The following is a 20,477-nucleotide window of genomic DNA, read 5'->3' on the forward strand; positions in this document are numbered from 1 at the left end:
TTGACATTTATGCAGATTTATTAAAAAAGAAAAACTGAAATAACACATGGTCCTAAGTATTCAGACCCTTTGCTCAGTATTTAGTAGAAACACCCTTTTGATCTAATACAGCCAGGAGTCTTTTTGGGAAAGATGCAACAAGTTCTTCACACCTGGATTTGGGGATCCTCTGCCATTCCCCCTTGCACAGTAACTTTGCTTTGGTAAGCCTTTTTCTGCAAGCTCTGAAAACGAATGCGAGTTTACACCCACGGCGCCATTATTGTGTTTTCATAAGCGACAACGGTGTATTAGTTCTAATGCCATGGCGAAAGTTTGAGCAAAACATGCTAACTGTTATGTCTTTGGCTGCACAGACGAGCACAGAACACTATTTAGAGTCCCAGCCTCAGAGGAGACAAGAGAGCAGTGGATTTTTAAATATGATTACAATTTAAAATAACTGTTTTCTATTTAAAGGTGACATATCATGAAAATCTGACTTTTTCACGTTTTAAGTGCTATAATCAGGTCCCCGGTGCATCTACCAACCAAGGAAACGTGAAAAAGATCAACACAGTAACTTTGCTTTGGTAAGCCTTTTTCTGCAAGCTCTGAAAACGAATGCGAGTTTACACCCACGGCGCCATTATTGTGTTTTCATAAGCGACAACGGTGTATTAGTTCTAATGCCATGGCGAAAGTTTGAGCAAAACATGCTAACTGTTATGTCTTTGGCTGCACAGACGAGCACAGAACACTATTTAGAGTCCCAGCCTCAGAGGAGACAAGAGAGCAGTGGATTTAAAGATTTATTTAATGTATATTGTTGCTGCCACACAGATCTAAAATAAACATGCAATTTATTTCCCAGCTGTTTACCTTCACAGACATAACCGACAGTTTTTGTAACTCGTGTGTGTTTTTAACGTAAACTTGTGTGTGAATGAGAACTTAGTTTAGTACTCTCATGCTGTGACAGCCGCTTTCTGTCCGTGTGCTTCAGATGTGTGCTCTCAGAAAACCTTATGTTAGAAGTTTAAACTCATATGGTATAAAACGCATGATTTCAGCACGATAAACATGATAATCAGAACCAAAACAGATGTTTTTAGCAGGTACAAGCTGTAATGGCGCAGCTCTATTCTGGAAAAGGGGGCAGGGAGCAGCAGCTCATTTGCATTTAAAGAAACAGGCCCGAAAAAACAGCGTGTTTCTGCTTCCACTCAAAATAGGCATTTTCAAAATTATATAATAAATCATCTGTGGAGTATTTTGAGCTGACATTTCACAGACACATTCTGGGGACACCAGAGACTTATATTACATATTGTAAAAAGGGGCATAATATGTCTCCTTTAAAAAAAAGTAATATGTAATTTATTAATTTGATGGAATTACATTGCTCCAGTCTTCAGTGTCACATGATTCTTCAGTAGTTATTCTGCTAATTTGATGTTCAAGAAACATTTCATGATACACCATTTGGGTATTTTTATATATTTTTTTATATATATATAATATTTTTATCCAGCAAGGATGCATTAAATTTAGCAAAAGTAACAGTAAAGACTTTCTATTCATCAAAGATGAGAAAGAATCCTGAAAAATATGTATCACTTTTTTTTTATTATAATAATGAAGCCATTATTACAGTAATAATTGAGCAACAAATCAGCATATTATAATGATTTCTGAAGGTTCATGTGACACTGAAGACATGAAGAAACACATTATAAGTTTAAGGTTTTGGAAGGTGGAGTAACATAGGGGTTAAAAGTCTGGAGCGGTAACTAAAGATACAGAGATTCAACCCCACAGGGAGCAATCTATGAGCTATAACCATTGAGCCTTTGGGCAAGACACTTAACCCCAGATTGCTCCGGAGGGACTGTCGCTATAATAAATGTACTGTAAGTCACGCTTGATAAAATTGTGAACTTGAGTTTTTCTCCAAGACCATTTATTGGTAATTTGTTGTCAAATGGCATGGTGACCAATCCTTTGTTGTTAGAAAAAACAGTTTTTGTGTGTGAGAGCGAAATGAAGCAGGCCTTCATAACGACTCTATTTTAAGGCGAGTAGAATTTGCCACCTGTCTCTGCTTCTCTGGATGCCTTGACAGCTCGTCTCCCCCTATCATAACTGTCCACAGACAGTCTCGTCCCTGTGTTATTCACAAAAATTCAGTACTGTATTTGAGGTTCAGTTTGTTAGCAGGGCAGCGATTCCCGTCATTGGTGGGGTCTTGGTGTCTCCTTCCTTTTTCTGTTCATAAAACTACAGGATTAAAGGATTCGACGGCAGTTTGGATCTTGTGTTGTGTCATGGCAGAAGCAGGGAGCCAACAGAACCAATGGGAGGAAGGTTTTGAGGATGAATTCGGAGAAATTATCAAAACTCGATCAGGTAGGTGAAATTATGATTTACTTAAGTTATTTGGAATCCTTACATGTTGTACATGAATTTCAATATGTTCATTAAGTGCTAAAATAGTATGCCTTAGTTATTTTTTAACGTAAACATAATTCAGCTTAATCATATTTATAAGCAGCACTCCTAGCCATATTCAAAGTAATATAAAAACTCTAATCGAATTTTACAGCAACATATGTGTTAGTGAATTTATATTTACTGCATCATATTTTCACGTTTTATTGTGTGTCTGTTCATTTTGTTAGTCAGATCAGACTTTTACTATTACATTTTGAACAATCCAACTTGAAAACGAATTTCTGGCCAATGCTCCACCCTGAATGAGTTCACATCTAGTTTTTTTTCATCACTGTCATGCTGTATTCAGTAGGGATCATGAGTGATCTATAAATGCTCTCTGGTGGAAATAGGACAGGTCTTAAAGAGCTTGAAATAGTTGCAGCTGCCTGGTGTTGGGTTTCAGAGTTCCTTGTTGGAGATTTAGCCATGTTGTTGTTCGCTGTGTGTTGTTTTGCTGGCAGAAGACCCTTTCTCTTGTGTTTTCTGTGCGAGTGTGTTTATGATCAGCAGTGAAATTTAGGAGAAAGTAGGCAAATGAGTCAACAGTCTGATGAGCAGCCACAGGACACAAACAGTACAGTAAACCTCTGAGAACAGAGCTTTAATAGATGACATCTGTTATCTGTCCTAAATCGCGCGATATACACTGGTAATTTAATGGCTTTTGGATTTAGCAAAAAAAATATTTTATCAAAAACCAATTTTCACTTTCGTTCATGGGTTGGCTGTATGGTTCTTTGGAAACCGAAAGTCTTTTTTTGTTACATTTTTGGTTCTTTTGATGGCTTCTTCAAAATGTATGATTTCTCTAAAGCAGTGGTTCCCAACCCTGGTCCTGGAGGCACCCCCAACACTGCATGTTTTGCATGTCTCCTTAATCAAACACACCATATTCAGGTCATCAGCTCATTAGTAGAGACTCCAAGACCTGAAACTGGTGTGTCAGAGAAAGGAGACATGCAAAATGTGCAGTGTTGGGGTGCCTCCAGGACCAGGGTTGGGAACCACTGCTCTAAAGCACCAGTATATAAATGGTTTTCTAGACAGTAGAAGGGTGAATTTCACAAAAGCTGTAATATCTGACTCATACTTCACCCCAAAATTAAAAGACATAAATAAGATAGATACTATATGAATATATATAACTATACTATACTATATGATAGATACTGTATGATGAAAAATGACTTTATTTATTTATTTATGCGTGCATGTGATAAAGAGAAATTTGGGGATAAATATTCTTTAATATACAATCTCAGACAGAAATATGCTTAGAAGATTTTTTTTATGTTTGTAAGTATTTTTTTTTATTAATTATCATCATGAAAATAATGTCAATGCAAAAATGTGTATATCATTTGCTTTTTATACCTAAAATACAGTTATTTATTCACTTATTACTAATAATATTATTATTATTAGCCTTCTGATTTTTGGGGGAAATTACCTGAATGTTGTTTTTTTTTTTGTTTAATTCACCCAAAACAAGTTATTCCTGGCTCTAAAGTCCTGTTTGTATCACATATTTTGTTTACGTTAATATCTTATTTTAAATGCGTTACTGAACCCTTCTGAGGCTCCTGGTATTCAGTGGCATTTTTACAGTTGGACGAGACAGTTTGACTCCTGGGACAATTTGAGGTTGCAACTCTATCTTCTGCTTATAGTATCCATTCTGTTTTTGTGGTAAATACCACTGCATGAGGCCTGCAGGAGTGACTGACATGTTGACATCTGCTATAGAATCTTCTGACTTTAAGAAATTCTCGAAATAACTACGCTTTCTGCTTCACATACTCCAGAGAGCACATTTTATAAAAGAGTATAAAATATTTTATGCCAGCTGTCAAAATTTTAATATGTATGCCTTTTAAATAATCAAATATTACTGGGAAATTATAATAATAAAAAACTTGTATTGTGGGGAGAGGGCCAGGGTTTGTTGTCAGCCTTTTTTGCTTGGGCCTTTCCCAGAGACAGTCAATAGTACTGGTGTTTCTATTTTTGGCTTTAATGGGAATATATATACTGTAGAAGATATAATGCTGTATGAGCAGCCACTGTAAGGCAGTATTGAGCAAGTTCTGCTGAAAACATCATTCAGATCTCTTGAACATCTCTCAGCAAACTCAGTCACTGGAGACCTCTGATCATTTTTTCATTACATAACCAGAGAAGCATACACTGAAAAAAAGATGCCTCAAGTATTGTATTCTCAAGAAATGTCTACATTTTAAATGCCGCAAAAGTGTTTTACTTTATGATGGGATTACTGAGAAACTGTTTGCAATTAAATCTATGAATAAATGACTTGATACTTGAGGATTATATATACCAAACAAGTATTATTTTTTGATGTTTGACTGCCACCATGGGTGGCATTCTGAGGAATCTCCCAGGGTGTCTCCAGTATCTTCTCATTTTACAATGTGGAGTGAACAGATATAAATGCTGAAGTTTTGAACTAAAATACTTTTTGAAGTTTAGGTGTTTACTGCTCTCTATCAGGGTGTGTTTTAAAGCCCTGGAGGCTTTTGTGACATTTGCCGTTCACTCTTTACTTCAGTTATTCATCAAATAAGCAGTGGTTGGCATCAGGGGTGAAGAAAAATTATATTGAAATGAGATCTCCACCCCTGGTTGACATTTAAAAAATAACAACTAGTAGCCTACATCAAATGTAAATACTGCACATATATGGTCTCTAAATGAGAAGCATAGCAGACATGTTTTGATGTGTGAATAAATGTTTAACTGAGATCTTTTCAATATTGAATGACGGTATGATGAAAAGTCTATCTTTTTAAAGACAGCAACCTGTATTTTGAATGTTATTTTTGTCCTCATCTGATTCAAGTTTGCTGCAACTTCTATCTGCTTCAGTTTACCTCAATAGCAAGTAAAAATTTGGCAGAGCAATATACAGTGCAAACTTATTACATTAGGAAAAAGAAACTACTGATGAGATAATCATATATTTTCTGGAGCAAATATGATTATGCCCTTCCAAGAGACATAAAAAAATTATTATCTCCATTGGGCAGTGGGATCATTTCAGTTTTTTTTTTTTTTTTTTAACTCACAATAATGGGTTACAAGCACAGACTGTTATTTATTTAGGATTTCTCTGGCAGATGTACAAGATATAATGTAGAAGGCAGAGGTGTAAAGTATTGCAGTAAATGTAATTAGTTACTGTACTTGAGTATCTTTTCAGGTACTCTGTAGTTGTACTGAGTATCAAAGATATTAGCAACTTTTACTCTTTACTTCACTACATTAATGAACGAGTATCTGTACTCTTTACTCCACTACATTTGAAATGAGTGTTGCAGTTACACATCACATTTTGCATGGACCTAGCTTTTTGTGCGGCAGTTTATTTCTGCTACAAAAGACGTGATACTGCTTGTTACAGGTCACTGAAAGTACTGCGTTTTGCCCTTACTCACCCAAACTTGTCAACAAGGCTACTTTATGAATGCGAGTTCCTTAGCAAGTATTTGTGAATCAGAGGTGTTTTCTATATGAGATGAGGATATGACTGCAGCTAGCAATGAGGCCCAAACCAGCACATCCACCGCATTATTTTATTTATCCATTATACTGAAGAGACCTTTTTGAAAGATATTGTTTTTTGTTTGTTTTGTTTCGTAATTTTGAGGTGTTCAGTTTTATTTTTGTTTTAGAAAATAAATGTGATTGCTCTCCTCACAAGTCAACTCTTTCTTGTTTTTGTTTCATGCTCTCTGTGCCTTGTCCTGGACTTTTATGTAACTTCCTGTCTCCCGTGGTGTTTATAGTCAGTTTGTAGTCCGTTTGTTCATTGGTTCCCCTTGATTAGTCTCCCCAGGTGTGTCTTATCTTGTTAAGATTGTTAGCCCCGTGTGTATATATAGCCCTAGTTTTTCTTTAGTTCCTTGTGAGTTGTTGAATGTAATGGTTGTCTGTTTGCCAGTCATTCTGTTCTTTGTTCCCTTTGGGTTTTGCCTTATTGTTTGTTCTAGTTTTTACATGAAATACCAGCACATAGATCCTTGCCTCTGCCTGTTTTCCGAAGCTTCTCCACAACGTTACAGTTTATCACTGGCATGTCTCTTTGACTAGTGCATCTTTGAGCCTATATTTAAGTAAAATACTTAAGTACTGTTAAAATCAGATACTCTAAGACTTTGACTCAAGTTGTTTTGGAATTGGTGACTTGTAACGTGTAGTGGAGTAATTTTCACTGTAACGTATCTGTACTTTTACTCAAGTATGGTTTTTAGGTACTCTTTACACCTCTGGTAGAAGGTGACATTGGCATCATGGCATGGTGATGCTCTGAGTCTCATGATTTTATGTGAGATGTGCCACCAACTGCACAAAAACATGAAATGGCCCATTTCAGACCGCTGTATGGAATTCATCCATTTTTAATAGACCCCAGGCATATTACAGATGAGATGAGAACGAACACTAGTAAACGGTGTGACTTTCAACAGTGCAGTTTATTTTCTAAATGTCCAGCTTGTAATTAAAGGCCACAGAAAATAATTTCATACTAATTACGCATTATACAGTGTGGTCATTGGGTACAATGACTTTCACGGTTCTTTTTCAAGGATTTAAAAGAAGAACATTTGAGCGAGCTATCATTTGAGGTTGGTCCTCAGCAAACAAAATTCTATTTTTATACGTCTTTCCTTAAAGACTTTTGAAACAAACTCCTAATGTTCGGAGGTATATTTGTAATACTCAGAACAGGCTAAATAAATATGATAAATAAAGACAGTGTTTTATGTTGATGTTATGCGTTCTCTGCGCGTTCCAAACCAAAAGTGATGGAACGCCGTACGGTTACCGCGATTTCTGTTCGTGAGCGTCTATTAACCGAGTTTGTGCGCTGACTAACTTGTAATTCAACTTTCCTGTTTACTGAAATGTAAGGAACTCAAATTGAAACGTATTTCTTATTATCGGCACCCTGCTCACGTAAGTAATTAGCCTCTATTCTAGCACAAACAAGTTTAATAAAGTTGTCCATTGCATCCTTGTGATATCGATGCCTCTCGGGTGGCTACTATCGTTCCCCTTTAGATAGAGCTGTAGTCAATCAGCCCGCATGCCAGAACACCGTTACACCTGCCGGTATCAGCGGATCACAGCAGAGCTAACTGCACCCAAGTGAGGGAGTACGAGAAAATAAAGCGGCAAAAGTGTCCACCCACAGTTCCTTCACCAAACCATCTTCGGCTTTAGGCATGGACGAGTCTGTTTAACAGCAAGGAAACCGGATAATCAAACTGCGCTCGCTGTTTTTATATACACAGGTAACGGACACGCACCACAAACGCGGCTGCCTGCGACTCCAAAACCCATTACGGAGGAAATAGTTGCGTTTGTTATGGTGTAAAATGCTCATTTAGGTAAGATTGAATCATGATGCTGAAATACTCTTCCAGTGTGAGGTGATTGTTCGGCTGTTATTACGGCGTGTCACGGAAGATTTAACAATAGATCCTCCAGCCGGGTGCGTCTTGTATATAACGGGATCTGCTCTCACGCACGGAAAATGTTTTATTGTTAATTACGCGTGCACGGGTGTCTTTCGTTGTGGCTTCTCGTACGCGTTACTGGCTAAATGTGCGCACTTTGTAATCAGTCGTGATTTTATAGACGAATGCGAGAGAAAGTTTAGTGGTAGTCGCTGCTGTATAAACTACACGCAGTTCAATCACATGCGCTGTTGTCATATAGACACGGAGTATTTCTAGGCTCATCGAAACATTTGGGTTTGCGCTTGTAAATTGAGAGGTGGCTGTAGTGGAAAACATGGCTGTAATCTGTGAATACCGTCTTGCCTCGGATGTGTGTGTGCTGAGATTAGGCGGCTAAAAGCAGGTGTGTGCGTCCAGCGTCTTAGTATTTGCCCGTTAGCTTCGGCTCAAACCCGTTACCCCATCATCCTATTTGCACAAGGGCGGATATAATCCAGCAGCAGCTGCCACCTGCCTGGAGTCACGCCTCCGATCAATGGCAAGCAATGCTTTCATTCTCCTGTCTGTCTGCCAGACCGGGCTCTATAGATTCATTTATTTATTTTATACTTTATTATTCCTTCTAGTCCCAGTCTTCCAATCACTCCCATATAGGCTACACAGCCATTTGATGCGATTTTTATCTCTCAACATCTACAGATAAATTAAAAGCTGTAGTATACTGTAACTGATAAATAAATAACAAATACACATGCATGCATTTATAGGCTACATTATTATGGTCTCATCATTTCATTAAATGATCTGCATTGCAAGATCAGTGATTGTAGAGTCCTTGGGGCCTTTAACTGTTTAGGGCTTTTCACACTTGAAATGGTTAACCTTGGGTTAAATCCCGAGTAAAGGAATCCTGGGTTATCTTGTTTCACGTTTCACTTCCCATATTTTACCTGGGATTTACAGTTAATCCTGGGTTTTCATAAACTGATTTACACATTGTCAGTGTTGGGGAGTAACTGCTAGTTACATGTAACATAATTTAATTACAAAATATGTAACTGTAATCTGTTACAGTTACTGAGAAAACGCATGTTATTAAATTACAGTTACTTGTGAAAATGTTAACCATTACAAAGGGGGTTACATCTGAATATTTTCACATAGAGATTTAATTGAATTCTTTCCCAAATTATGCAGCACGTGACCCGTTTAAAGGCTCTAGAATTGTATTTTTATCTCTCAACATCTACAGATAAATTAAAAGCTGTAGTATACTGTAACTGATAAATAAATAACAAATACACATGCATGCATTTATAGGCTACATTATTATGGTCTCATCATTTCATTAAATGATCTGCATTGCAAGATCAGTGCTTGTAGATTGTAGAGTCCTTGGGGCCTTTAACTGTTTAGGGCTTTTCACACTTGAAATGGTTAACCTTGGGTTAAATCCCAAGTAAAGGAATCCTGGGTTATCTTGTTTCACGTTTCACTTCCCATATTTTACCTGGGATTTACAGTTAATCCTGGGTTTTCATAAACTGATTTACACATTGTCAGTGTTGGGGAGTAACTGCTAGTTACATGTAACATAATTTAATTACAAAATATGTAACTTACTGAGAAAACGCATGTTATTAAATTACAGTTACTTGTGAAAATGTTAACGATTACAAAGGGGGTTACATCTGAATATTTTCACATAGAGATTTAATTGAATTCTTTCCCAAATTATGCAGCACGTGACCCGTTTAAAGGCTCTAGAATTGTGCATCCTCATTATATATTAGCCTGCTTTTTCCTGAATGGTCTTATAAATTATAAAGGTAAGAATGAAACGGTCTCTTTTGCACAAGTTTCATCACCATTTGACATTTTCATTAAGCATGTGAATATGAGACACGCTAAGTCAGCTAACAGGAAACATTCTCAGAACTTTATAACGTTCTGGCAAGGCTCACTCAACGTTATGTACAAACATTCTTCCAGCAGCATTAACAAAATGTTTGTTCTATGTCATCTGGTCCTAATAACGTTCTCAAAACAGTAGCACAAACCCATGTGGGTTCTTTTTATTAAAACACACTTGCTATTATCACCTACAGAGCCAAGGCTAAATTCCTTTTCATTGCAGAACATTTATTATCAGGGTGTTTCAGAAATAATAATTGTCACAACTGGGCAAAAACAACTATTATGGGCTGTTGATTACAATTGCATATTGTGACAGGAGGACATCACGCAAGGAGTTTAACACCTCTGCTTTTGCAAAACATCGACCTTCAGCTTTGTTGACAGATCTTTGTTCACACTCTTTTGCATTAATCTGTAATGCATTGAGAGCACTCTGAGAAAGATGTTATGTCAGGTAGCCTACAATGTGTTTAATTTGGTTCCATCTAAGTGAACTTAAAAATTCTGTCATCATTTACTCACCCTCAAGTCTTTTGAAACCCATTTCTTTCTTCCCTGGAACACAAAAGGAGTTATTTATAGCAGAATGTCCTTCTGCTCTCTTCCATATAATGAAAGTAAACGTTGGCCACAGCTGTTTCTAACACAGTTATTGTATGGCTTCAGAAGACTTGGAATATAGCATGCATGTCATATGGACTACTTTTATGATAGTTTTATGGTGATCGTTTTTGGTGCTTGACCGCACCTGATCACCATTCACTTTCAAAGTATGGAAGAAAACAGCTCTGATGTTTTGCTTTAGTGTTTGGAAGTGTTTTGTGCACTTTTGGAAGGTTGATTATATAATGACAGAATTTTAATTTTGGGGTGTTTTCACTTTTATGGTGCAGATTAGTTTTTGTTTATAGCAAATGAGCCATCCGACCAACTAGAATTACAGCATATTAATGTGGTAATGAATTAAGTCTTAAAGTTTAGGCATTCGATATTCAGCTTGTGAAGGGACACTGCGGGATGTCGTCTACCCTGTTGTGTTTCCAAACCTGAAGAAGGCAGAAATATAATTTCCCTGTCAAATCCTGAGCTTTTAAAAGCAGCTAATTTAGAGCTTTGTAGATCAATATCAGTAATACTGTAAGATAATGTGAAGGTTCCCTTTTCAGCAAAAGACTTATTAGAGTAATCAGCTTTTCCTTTTTGCATAGCTGCTGTATTCTGCACATTTTGTCAAGGGGGTTGAGAGTCTAATTGAAGCGGATTGTGGTAATCAAGTAAAGGAATGACTTTTGGCATTATGGAACAGAAATTATTGATCCACGATAAGAATAGTTCATAATTGGTGCTTTTTGCGGTGTTGAGATGCCTTTACAAGTCTCTACAGTAAAGAACTCAAATGAGCCTCGGACATGATAAATGGAAATGGAATGGCTTTCAGGAACCAAAAATGTGATCTGCATGGGATAGCAGAAACTATTGACCTTTTTACCTACCAATTTGGACTTTTTCTAGTAATTCTGAGACTTGTGAGATGTAAACGTGTAATTCTGAAAAGGAAAGTCAAAATTGTGAGATAAAATCTGGCAATTGTGAGGAAAAAAATAAGTCAGAATTGTCAGATAAAATGAAATTACCTTTATTATTTTTATTGGGTTGAAACAATAAAATAGGATTGCAAGATGTAAACTCAGAATTCTGAGACAATAAGTCGGAATTGGGGGAAAAAACAAGCCAGATTTGAGGGGGAAAAATCTGATTTACCTGGTTTATATATTGCAATTCTGTTTTTTTTTCTTCTACAATTGCGGGTTTATGTCTTGCAATTGGGTCTTTTTTTTCTCACGTTTTGCTTTAGTGTTTGGAAGTGTTTTGTGCACTTTTGGAAGGTTGAGTATATAATGACAGAATTTTAATTTTGGGGTGTTTTCACTTTTATGGTGCAGATTAGTTTTTGTTTATAGCAAATGAGCCATCCGACCAACTAGAATTACAGCATATTAATGTGGTAATGAATTATGTCTTAAAGTTTAGGCATTCGATATTCAGCTTGTGAAGGGACACTGCGGGATGTCGTCTACCCTGTTGTGTTTCCAAACCTGAAGAAGGCAGAAATATAATTTCCCTGTCAAATCCTGAGCTTTTAAAAGAGGCTAATTTAGAGCTTTGTAGATCAATATCAGTAATACTGTAAGATAATGTGAAGGTTCCCTTTTCAGCAAAAGACTTATTAGAGTAATCAGCTTTTCCTTTTTGCATAGCTGCTGTATTCTGCACCACAATTGAGGGTTTATATCTTGCAATTGTGTCTTTTTTTTCTCAGAATTTCTAGTTTATATTCTCACTATAATTCACTGATTAATTCTGAGCAAAATGCACAGAATGGTAGGAAAAAAAAGTCTGATTTGTAAGATAAAAAGTCACAATTACCTTTTTTATCCTGTGGCAGAAAAAAAAAAATATATATATATTGTAGAATGAAAAGGTATGTGAAAACGTATTGTTAATAAACATTATTTGTTTGCTTTTTATTATATTTATAGTCTATTTAACTATCTATTTTTAGTTCTTTGGAACTGATTTAATCTTTTTCAGTGCTGTTTACTCTTTTGTCATATTATTACAGCAAAACCGTGTGAGAGTGTGTGTTATTGCGATTATAAGCATGACATGGTGCAGTCAGGCTTGAAACAAATCTGAGCCATGCTACTGTGATTATGCAGTCAGCTGAAGTGTAGGCTGACCAATGGGAACAGTGAACTGAAACTACCCATTTCATGATGATTATTGCGATGGTGGCAAAAACAACTGGAAGCTTAAAATCAATTATGCATGAAAATGCTGTCATCCACGCTGACTCTGGAAAGCTTGTGATTCACCACCCAGTGCTTTTTGTGTACAAGGAAATATCAAAGCAATACTTACTCTTTCTTAACGATTCCATGGCTGCTCTGAAAGGGTTTAAAGAGATAGTTGCCCAAACATGACACTGCTGCCAAATCAGCATGACTTGTTTTCTTGCGAGGAGCACAAAAGGAGATATTTTGCAGAACGTCCAAGCTGCTCTTTTCCAGTGAAAAAGGATGGAGAGCAAGGACCACCTTTGCTAGCTAACTCCTTTTATGCTCCATGCGAAGATGAGAAGAGATGACAGAGTTTTCATTATAGGCGTGAACTCTCGCTTTAATATCATCAGGGCCCCTAGATAAGAATTACGCTTTTGCAATCAATCTCAAACTCAAGCAAGCCGAGTGGGTAGCGCACAGAGATCCGAATCAAAGCAATTGGAGAATATTAGAGCGGGGAACAACACAAGCTTTTAATGTGATATGAAAGCTAAATGTTCTTTGTACTGATTGATTTTTAATGTTCCCAACACCCGCCATTTCTTTCACTCTCTTTACGAATACAAGAGTGGCTTTCTGGCATTTTATCAACAGTAGTCTTTATTGGCGGCTCTGAGTGAGGCAACCAAAAAGAGGACTTTTACAAACAAATGTTCCTGGATTCTTGATCTTACAATTGCTTGTTTGCAATTTAGTATCCTGTGCTTTAGAAATGAATAGGAATAATAGAGAAATTTCTTAGCAGGTTCTTTGGCTTTTCTGATCAATTTTTCACCCCACTCAGCCATTGTGTTTGTAAAGCTTGCCTGCTCTACACCCTCGGTCTCTCAGAAGTAATCTTCTTTTGAATGCCAGCTGACCATTGATCTGTATATACCCTCAAACCATTCTTAGGGCTTTCAGGGGCTTTTTGCTCATAGTCTCTTTGTATTTAACCTTCCTCACATCAAATGCCACAACAGAGTGAATACGTCCCATTGATAACGGTGGAATTTATACTTATTTGCCTGTAGCTACTTTAATCACTTATAGTTTCTTTGATGATATATGCTGTTATGTAGCTGTAAAGCTTTACATTTCTTAAGGTATTAAATGACTACGATTTGTTTGATATTAGTTTTCTTTATTTGAAATGAAATTGTAATAGGTGAAGCTTAACTGGACTGTATCGACAGTGTTCTCTCTCATTTCCAGATGAAAGAGAAGATGTTCAAAAGAAAACCTTCACGAAATGGATAAACTCCCAGTTTGCTAAGGTAATGTGACTTGAGTATTTTTTTTTTTAAATAGTGTGTTGAGGTAACACTGAATCACCCAAAAATTAAAAGTCTGCCATTATTTACTCGCCCTCAGGTTGTTCCAAACCTTCCAAAGATATTTTGAAGAAAGTTAGTAACCAAACATGATGACAGAATTGTCATTTTTGGGTGAACTATCTTTTTAATGTCAGATAAAAAATGTTTAATCATGCAAAATCTGTTTTGATTAACCAATTAAGACAATCTTTAAACTGCGATTTTCTGAGAAATCTTCATGGATTTCTGTTGTTGCATCCTGGAATTCCGTGTTATAGGTATGCAAACTGAAATGTTGCTATTCATCCACCTACTACATGGTGGGCGGATGAGGAGATGTAAGGTAGACAGGTTTGATATCAAGGTTAAAAGTTAAGATTCACACTTGCACATAGTCTTGATCTTGAGGTTAAAAGTTAAGATTGACACTCGCTCACATTCTTGTCACTAACCTTTATCTATGTCAGGATGTGAGTGTGAATGTTTGAATGCTTGCTTTAGATTTGTTTGTGTGACGTTTTGCGCTTCTAGGTAAGGTGTTTCAAAACAGAGGTTTCTGCGTTCTCTTTGTAACTCTGTTAGCGTCCTTTTACAGTGTGTTAACATAGGAAGGACATCAGTTCTTTGTCCTTCAAACTGAGAGAGAAGTGGTTGCTTCAAGGCAGAGCTGTGGGGGAAAAGTAATTTTTCATTTCAAAGAACTTCACAGTATGAAGTGTACTGTGTATGAAGAACTGAATAAAGACCTGCAGCCTTTATAAGTTCTGTTTTTTCTCCAGACAAGAAGACCCCCTATCGATGACCTCTTCACTGATCTGTGTGATGGCCGACGTCTTCTTGAACTCCTGGAGGGTCTGGTTGGCCATGAAATAGTAGGTCCATCTTTAAATTTGAAATATGCATATTACTTCGACGCCAATAGCCTCGTGGTTAGTGCGTCGACATATAGCGCAACTGTGCTCACGGCGACCCGATTTCGATTCTCGTCTCGAGGTCCTTTGCCGATCCCTCTCTCCTCCCAGTACTGTCCTGTCGTCTCTCTACTGTCCTATCACAATAAAAGGCATAAAAAGCCCTTAAAATAACTAAAAAAAAAAGAAAGATGCATATTACAAAATAAGCCATTAAAGGAATATTTCACCCCAAAATGACACTTTTCATCATCATTTACTCATGAATACAAAAGTAAAATTTGAGGATAGTCATGGTAGTACTCTTTTCTATACAGTTACAAGGAATGCTGAATAAGGATTTCATAATGGATTAAAAAAAAACATTAGAAAAATAGGTGCAATATATTTCAAATCTTCTGAAGTCAAACGATAGTTTAAAAAAGAAACAGGCCAAAATGTACGCACATGTACATAAATTGGCTGTTACTTTAACCCCAAAATGTTGTATGTATTTCACTTTGGTCTATTTCACAAACCAAAATGTATTTTATTTGATTGCTGAATGAAAATTTAGCATTTGCACTCCTGTAATATTCCTTGGCATGTTCACGAGAGAAAAAGTGATGTTACTCTTAAGTTGGCTCTTTTAAAACCAAACTGCCTTTTTTTTCTATTTTTACTATTTTATTTTATTTTAAGTTTAAGATTATTATTTGAAGCCATTATTTTAAGTTATATATATATAATATTTTAATGTAGCCCATATCATGTCATATTTATAATGTCATTCTCTTTTGAAAGAAAAAAAAAATTAATTTTTGAAGTATTTAGAATTTGTGACTAGAAATATATATATATTTTTGCGCATGTACGTGTTATGTACTGTTACTATAATGATGGCTAAATATCCCTTTAATTGGCTCTGAGGGGTGATATTCTGAGATGCTTTTCATTGTTCTATTTTTATCAAGGAAAAAATACTCCTGGTTTCAAAGTGTTTGGACAAGGCTGAGTGCATAAATGGTTGAATTAATTTGCAATGGATGCTCAGAGTTCAGTTCTGATACAGTATATTCTTCATTTGCAGGTTAAAGAACGTGGTTTCACTCGAGTGCACTCCCTCAACAATGTTAACAGGGCCCTGCAGATCCTTCAGAAGAACAATGTGAGTTAATTGGTTCAACTGGCTGTTTTACTGTTCACAGCTTTTGGAATTTCAATGTTTCGGTTGAGCTTTTTTAATAAATGCAAGACAAAATTATGCAGAAGCAAAATTTCCAGTTTGATAAGGTAATGGTACTTATCCATTTCACAGACATAAAAGCATTTTATGCTTGATAAAATGTAGTGAAACAACCAGACAGCTTGAATATGTGTTTGAAGAACCAAATAAAAGCCAAGATCGATCGCAAATTATACAGTTTGGTTGAAGTCATTTTCCCGCAAATATCAAACTGCTGATATCTAAAACTGACGTGGCTGAAGTATGTAATCTTTATCTTGTTTAAAGTCAACTTATAATCAAAACTGACCCTGTTTACTGTCTTAATACAAAATCCTGGTCGTATTATGTGCAATGAAGGGTCTTACGTCCCATCCGTCCATTTCTAGGTTGAGCTGGTGAACATTGGAGGAGCTGACATTGTAGATGGCAATCATAAACTGACCCTGGGGCTCATCTGGAGCATCATTCTCCACTGGCAGGTATGAGAGTTCAATCCAGTGAAATCACACCTACAATCTTTCTGGTTTGCCTTCAAGGACAGTAGAACACTAAAGGACCTTTATCATCCATTATGTTATTCTATCAAAGGTTTTATATGTAGCGCATTTGCAGTGGACTGTCATGTGCTTATCTGTACAGGAACTCGTTTCCTCTGTTTTTTCTGCTCATCTGATAAGGTGGCCCTACTGTGGTTTATGTTCAGAGCTACTGATGTCATCTTCTTTCAGCTTATGTTGGCGGTGGTTAAAGGAATAAGGGGATTTAAGACTCAGTCTGTAACGTTTCTGCATTGAGATTCATTCAAAAAGTGCGACTGATTAGTAACTATCATATTAATTTACCATGGAATTTACATCATACTCCTAGATATTTTTAAGTTTGTATCCATGGTGTTATAATGTTACATAATGGAAATCTTTATACACTGTTAAAAATGTTGGGGTCATTAAGATTTATTTAAAATAAATTAATATTTTATTCAACAAGGATGCATTACATTGATCAAAAGTGACTGTAAAGACATTTATGATATTGGAAATATTTATATTTTATATAAATGCTGTTCTTTTGAACATTCTATTTATCAAATAATCCTGAAAAAAAATATTAACCTGAAAAACGGTTTTAAACATTGTTAATGATCAGAAATGTTTATTGAGCATCAAATCAGCATATTATAGTGATTTCTGAAGGATCATGTGACACTGAAGACTGGAGTAATAGCTTTGCCGTTACAGGAATAAACTACATTTTAAAATATATTTCAAATAGAAAACAGTTATTTTATATTGTAATAGTATTTCTATTAATAATGATTTTATTGTATTTTTGATCAAATAAAGGGGCTTCTTTCAAAACTCGTAGAGAACCCAAACGTTTGAATGGCAATATATTACCACATTCTTGTACATGGTATTTACTCCTAGGCATTTCAAAGAATCTCATGGTATTACCTTGGTTCACATTCAACCAGGATATTACCCTTGTACATGCAGTATATGTACCATGTACTGAGTGTTATCACATATTTTTGTTGTGCTTATCCTCTTAATAAAATTGTAATCATAAAATCTGTCTGTAAATATTAGCTTTATGAGGCCTTGTTGCTATATTTGTCACTGTGCTGATAAATGTGTATATATCCTGTCCTTTGCCGTTATTTACTCCTAGGCATTACCCTTGTACATGCAGTATATGTACCATGTACTGAGTGTTATCACATATTTTGTTGTGCTTATCCTCTTAATAAAATTGTAATCATAAAATCTGTCTGTAAATATTAGCTTTATGAGGCCTTGTTGCTATATTTGTCACTGTGCTGATAAATGTGTATATATCCTGTCCTTTGCCGTACAGGTTAAGGATGTGATGAAAGATGTCATGGCAGACCTACAGCAGACAAACAGTGAAAAGATTCTGTTAAGTTGGGTCAGGCAGTCTACTAAAAACTACAAAGACCTCAATGTGGTCAACTTCTCCAGCAGCTGGGCCGATGGTTTTGCCTTCAATGCGCTCATTCACAGCCACAGGTGTGTGGGGTTGTTATTTTTGGGTGCTTTTTTGAAAATCACAGAAATCGTTGGTTTCACGACTAATGAAATTGAAAATGAATGTCTTATATTCATTGGTCATAAACTGCATGGTTGAATACTGGCTTGGCCTAAAGCAATTTTTGAAGCTGATTATGGCTTATTGTTTTTCTATTTTTCTGTGTAGTACATTTGGGTAATGAACCAGCTGTTTCGATCTGCTTTTAGCTATTTCAAGCATGTGCACGGAAAAATAATTTTTGTTATTAACTATCCTATATTAATTACATCATCCGCTTTGTCTTTTTTGCCAGGCCGGAGCTGTTTAACTGGAGTGTGGTGGAGCAACAGGATAATGCCATTGAGAGACTGGATCACGCCTTCAACGTTGCAGAGAAGAGTTTAGGCATCGACCGACTGTTGGACCCTGAGGGTATGACCTTTCTTCTTCTCGCTCACATTAGCCTTTGAAGTTTTTCTGACTAATATAGACAGGGCTTTTTTTAGTTTAGTTTTTTGGATGGAAGGAAACGTCTTGTTACATCAACATCTAAAACACAATTTCATCACATAATTTATGCCATGGGGGTTTTTACCACTTATGACTGGTTCTCTATGGACAGATCCAAAGGAAAGCGATCTAATATACAGTACATGCATGATGTTTCTTTCCTACGCATAAATCCATAAAGAACATGTATAGATATATCATTTAAATAAAAGTTATATGATCACTGCCGTTCAAAAGTTTGTTTTTAAAAAAAGAAAATTATTTCATGTAGATAATAATAAGAAATGTTTATTAGCATATTAGAAGGATTTCTGAAGGATCGTGTGACACTGAAGACTGGTGTAATGATGCTGAAAATTGAGCTTTGCCATCACAAGAATAAATTACATTTTATAATAGAAAGCAGTTATTTTAAATTGTAAGAATATTTCACAATATTGCTATTTTTACTGTATTTTTGATCAAATAAATGCAACCTTTGTGAGCATAAGAGATTTCTTTCAAAACATTGTATCAATCCTAAACTTAGTAGTACACTTACAACATTCTTTTATATACAAAGCAATGTTTGCAGGGATCTTCTGCTTCTCACATTCATCTAAGACTCTAATAATCTCACATATGTCTCCTCTAGGAGTTAGATTAATTAAGTCAATTAAGTCATTGCTTAACTCATGGGCATATCTTTTCGCCATCACAGATGTTGCTACAGCTCATCCAGATAAGAAATCCATCATTATGTACGTCACCTCCCTGTTCCAAGTGCTGCCCCATGGCGTGAGCATGGAGGCCATCCAAGAGGTGGAGACCCTCCCTCGAGCTACAGTAACCAAGGAGGAGCACTTCCTCTTTCAAACCCAACAGCGTTACTCCCAGCAGGTCAGAGGAACGCACACTCATAGACACGCACAGTTTTGAACAGTGTGCAGTAATCGTAATGCATGGACCCATTATCTCTGGCGCCACATACGTCTAATATGAAAGCCTGAGACTTCTCTGGTTTCAAAAAGTTTTCAGACGTTCTCAGGATGTCGAATGCACCTCTATCTCGTCAACACACTCTGCCAGCTGACATTGAATTATGTTTTGTAATTTGTGATCTAATTTTGCCTCTCTGCATTCCAATGTCCTCATCGTCCTTCTCACTGCCATATCCAGCTCATTGCTCCATCACTCAACTCTCCTCAATATTTCCATCCATTTTTTGTTTGCTTATTTCAGTCTTTCTTGTCTTCTGCACCTCTCTTAGATCACAGTCAGTGTGGCACAGAGTCGTGTCCGCAGCCCGTCTCCCTCCTATAAGCCTCGATTCAAAAGCTATGCCTTCACTCAAGCTGCCTACGTCAAGACGCCTGAACAGCAGAGGAAGTTCCTCACCACACAGGTTGGTCATTGTTGACTGCTGGTTTTCCATATCAGGCATTGTAATTTGTTTTTAGTGTACAACAACCTCAGACTGATATCAGTGCTGTCACGCTTTAAAAAAGCTTGTTCCAAATGTATTATATTGGCCTGGCAGACAACAAAACTGACAACAACAAAAAATGCCATAGATTTGCAATGAGGAAGGGACCTGAGGGATGTTTCAAAGACTTGGGTGTGGGCTTTTTTGACTTTAAGTATGGAACCGTCCAGAACAACTGCACAGCACACACAGCACAACACACAAAAAACTAGCATTGTGAGCACCCACATTTTCTTTGGAAAATGCAATAATCTACTTTATTATGTAGTATTTAAAAATACAAACATTGAATACGTGACATTGTGTGTTCCTGAGATACTTTTATCTACATAAGGCAGCT

At 36.5% G+C, this 20,477-nt stretch overlaps 1 protein-coding gene across 1 annotated transcript in view; it reads left to right on the plus strand.

Annotated features, from left to right (window-relative positions):
- The first annotated feature begins 2,168 nt into the window (after nucleotides 1–2,168).
- The window catches only part of LOC107565081 (dystrophin-like), a 119,607-nt gene continuing 101,298 nt past the window's right edge, over nucleotides 2,169–20,477 (plus strand). Inside the window, exons 1-9 of the mRNA XM_016250270.1 lie at nucleotides 2,169–2,388; nucleotides 13,913–13,974; nucleotides 14,793–14,885; nucleotides 15,994–16,071; nucleotides 16,518–16,610; nucleotides 17,989–18,161; nucleotides 18,476–18,594; nucleotides 19,373–19,551; nucleotides 19,922–20,056. Coding sequence (XP_016105756.1) covers nucleotides 2,307–2,388; nucleotides 13,913–13,974; nucleotides 14,793–14,885; nucleotides 15,994–16,071; nucleotides 16,518–16,610; nucleotides 17,989–18,161; nucleotides 18,476–18,594; nucleotides 19,373–19,551; nucleotides 19,922–20,056 — 1,014 coding nt within the window. The 5' untranslated portion in view covers nucleotides 2,169–2,306. The remainder of the gene's footprint in view (nucleotides 2,389–13,912; nucleotides 13,975–14,792; nucleotides 14,886–15,993; nucleotides 16,072–16,517; nucleotides 16,611–17,988; nucleotides 18,162–18,475; nucleotides 18,595–19,372; nucleotides 19,552–19,921; nucleotides 20,057–20,477) is intronic.

Source organism: Sinocyclocheilus grahami, unplaced genomic scaffold, assembly GCF_001515645.1.
Source record: "Sinocyclocheilus grahami isolate Dianchi unplaced genomic scaffold, SAMN03320097.WGS_v1.1 scaffold25.1, whole genome shotgun sequence".
NCBI lineage: Eukaryota > Metazoa > Chordata > Actinopteri > Cypriniformes > Cyprinidae > Sinocyclocheilus > Sinocyclocheilus grahami.